The following is a 2,660-nucleotide window of genomic DNA, read 5'->3' as shown; positions in this document are numbered from 1 at the left end:
CGCCTCCCTGCTGGAGCACCCGCAGCGCCTGTGCGTTCACACGCGCCTCCCTGCTGGAGCACCCGCAGCGCCTGTGTGTTCACACGCCTCCCTGCTGGAGCACCCGCAGCGCCTGCCTGTGCGTTCACACGCGCCTCCCTGCGGGTGCAGGGTCAGTGTTAAACGCTCAATGCATTTATTACATCTTCGTGCTCGAAAGGATTAGCTGTAGAATTAATTGTTCAAGTCGTTTCCTAAATAACACCAAGATTCAGTAATTTTGAGTCCCCTAAATCAGCGTTTCTTGGGGATTTACCTTTTCAATGTTAGTGTTAGTAAACGTCGGTTTTATGGAAGAGCTGGTTGTGGTGATGATCGCAGATTCCCGTGGTGCCCGCTTGCTGGTCTGAGTGGAGCCGGACCATCTGCTCTGTTTCTGTCCGTGGACCTGGGCGGTGGAGGGGACTTGTCTGATGACACATGGGGTTCTGTCTGTACTTTTCCTATCCCTGCAGGAGGCGGTCATGATACCCCGCTCCCTGCTTGAGGGTGTAGGGAGCGCCCAAGCTTGGGGCACCTCACCCACCTGTCACTCCCCACTTGGTGAGATTTGGAGGCTGTGCCCCTCCCTTTCCATGTTAGGTCTTTCCTTGATGGACAGTTTTGTGCCGTTCCTGGGATGTTTCCCATTGGAGCAATTTTGTTTTTGTTGACTTTTCAAATTAAGTGTTTCTACTTCTCAGAGATAGGGAATTCTGTTTCAGGCTGCTCTCTTTACCAGAAGTCCTCTGCTATTTCCAAGTGATTTTGTTTCTCAGAGGCACATCTAATGGCGTCCCTGTGGCGGCTTCTTGCGGGCTCTGTGCTCTGGGAACTCTGGACCCTCACATGCTCTCACCTCTGCTGCCCCTGCAGCTGACCCCCGCCCTGAGGCACTGAGTCCAGGGAGGGCTGGGCCAGTGCTTGTAATAGCTCCACACCTCCCAGTATGTGGAAAACTGTTGTGAGAGTTCCTTCCTTGCAGTAAGCATTTGATTTTCTACAATATAGATCGACCAAATCTACTTAGACAGCCCTCTGCGGGCGAACAGTTAGATTGCTCTTTTTTCACAATCATTTTTAAAACTCCTGAAGTAAATCTTAAGCTTTTTTAAAAATAATAGTGTCAGACTTCTCTCCAGAAATACTGTTTGATTGGGCTTTTTTAGTCAGTTGCTTTCGGTTTCGGTTTATTTTTTAAGGGAGAAACTATTCCCAAGTATGCTGTTTCATCCAGAAGCATCATGGAGTGACCTGCTGGCTCTGTTCTGTTGGAGAGACGAGAACAAAGCCCAAGCCAGCCAGCAGGGCTGCGGCCCAAGCGCCAGGCTGCCCTCCCGGCAGGATGACTGAGGATGAGCCCCCCCCCACACCCCCCCAAGAGTCTACCTCCTTGAGGGGAAAGGGGTTGCAGTTGGGGGTGGGGCAGGTAGACCCAGACACCCCAGCCCTGAAGAAGCCAGGGCACTGATCTGCTCAGGGATAAAAGAAGTTAATGGAGTGGTTTTGTTTTATTTGTAAATTGATTTCTTTTATGTTTAGGGATTTAAATATTCTTCCCCTAAGTTCCAAATAGCACAGCCAGCCAAAGCAATTTCAATGATAATAGCTTTAAGACTTCCTCTTATGTTTAAAACTGTTCTTTAAACACAGCTGGTCTTTGCTTTCTAGATGCAGTGACTTAAAGTTTTATACCTTGTATATTCCTGAGTTTAAGGACTGGTAAGGGAGAATTCCAGCCCCATCACACGGCTTGAGTTGTTTTTGTGACAAGATAAGAGAGCGTGGACTACTTGTTTATCCTTCTCCAACCACAGCATTACCTGCTGTGAGGATGTTACAGCAAGGAGAGGCGGACCGGTCAGATCTCATGTGCACTGGTTCCCTTCAGAGGTTTTGAAAATAATAAGTGTTTCACACATCAGTCCTCTCAATTTTTAAATGGTTTGGAAATCTGACCTTTTTTTTTTTAACCATTTAAAAGCATATTATTAGTACATTCAAAGGAGCTTTGTTGGTATATTCCTTACGTACTATTGCCAGTTATATAACCACCTGGCAGTTTGCCATTCCTCTGCTTTGAGAATAGAATACTTAGCAGCAACTTACTTTGTTTTTAGTAACAAAAATACTCTTCCTCCTCTCACAGATGCAGGTAGTCACAGAGTTAAAAACGGAGCAAGACCCCAACTGCTCTGAACCAGATGTGGAAGGAGTGAGCCCTCCCCCAGTGGGGTCCCAGACACCGATGGATGCAGATAAGCAGGCCATTTATAGGTAGCGGTGAGATGTGAAGTGTGTGGGTGTTTGTTCAGAGGAGTGATGAGGATGGAGGCCTGGTAAAACCGAAAGTGAGCTATTGGCTGGGCAGAGTAGTGGGCTGGAATGTGATAATGCTGGGGTGAAAGTTTTCTCAGGTTACCATGTTATTGCTAACATCTTTTTTAAAAACAGTTTTGGAATATAAGTCTACATTTAGTCAACCTTACAACAAGCAGTCTTTAAGCCCAGCTGATTGTACTAGAGATTTCTACCACAAAGAAGGAAAAACAGCAAGTCTACCCAGTTTCTCCCAGTAAACAGAAGACGGGGTGTTTCTGAGCTCACCTTATGAATGGAGAATCAACTCTGCCACCAAAGCC

The 2,660-nt window shown here is 47.0% G+C and overlaps 1 protein-coding gene across 4 annotated transcripts in view; it reads left to right on the top strand.

Annotated features, from left to right (window-relative positions):
- PKNOX1 (PBX/knotted 1 homeobox 1) overlaps positions 1 to 2,660 on the top strand; it is a 45,188-nt gene that overhangs the window by 20,077 nt on the left and 22,451 nt on the right. For 3 of the 4 annotated variants that reach the window (XM_040267133.1, XM_040267122.1, XM_040267126.1), the window contains exon 4: positions 2,168 to 2,295. In XM_040267133.1, the coding sequence (XP_040123067.1) occupies positions 2,168 to 2,295 (128 nt within the window). Of the gene's footprint in view, positions 1 to 489; positions 583 to 2,167; positions 2,296 to 2,660 lie in introns of those variants that run through there. The other variant, XM_040267142.1, reaches the window with a different exon arrangement.

The sequence above is a fragment of the Oryx dammah genome, unplaced genomic scaffold (genome assembly GCF_014754425.2).
Source record: "Oryx dammah isolate SB20612 unplaced genomic scaffold, SCBI_Odam_1.1 HiC_scaffold_2, whole genome shotgun sequence".
In the NCBI taxonomy this organism is placed as follows: domain Eukaryota; kingdom Metazoa; phylum Chordata; class Mammalia; order Artiodactyla; family Bovidae; genus Oryx; species Oryx dammah.
Note: the sequence above shows the minus strand (reverse complement) of the source record. Positions and strands in the feature narration are given on the sequence as shown.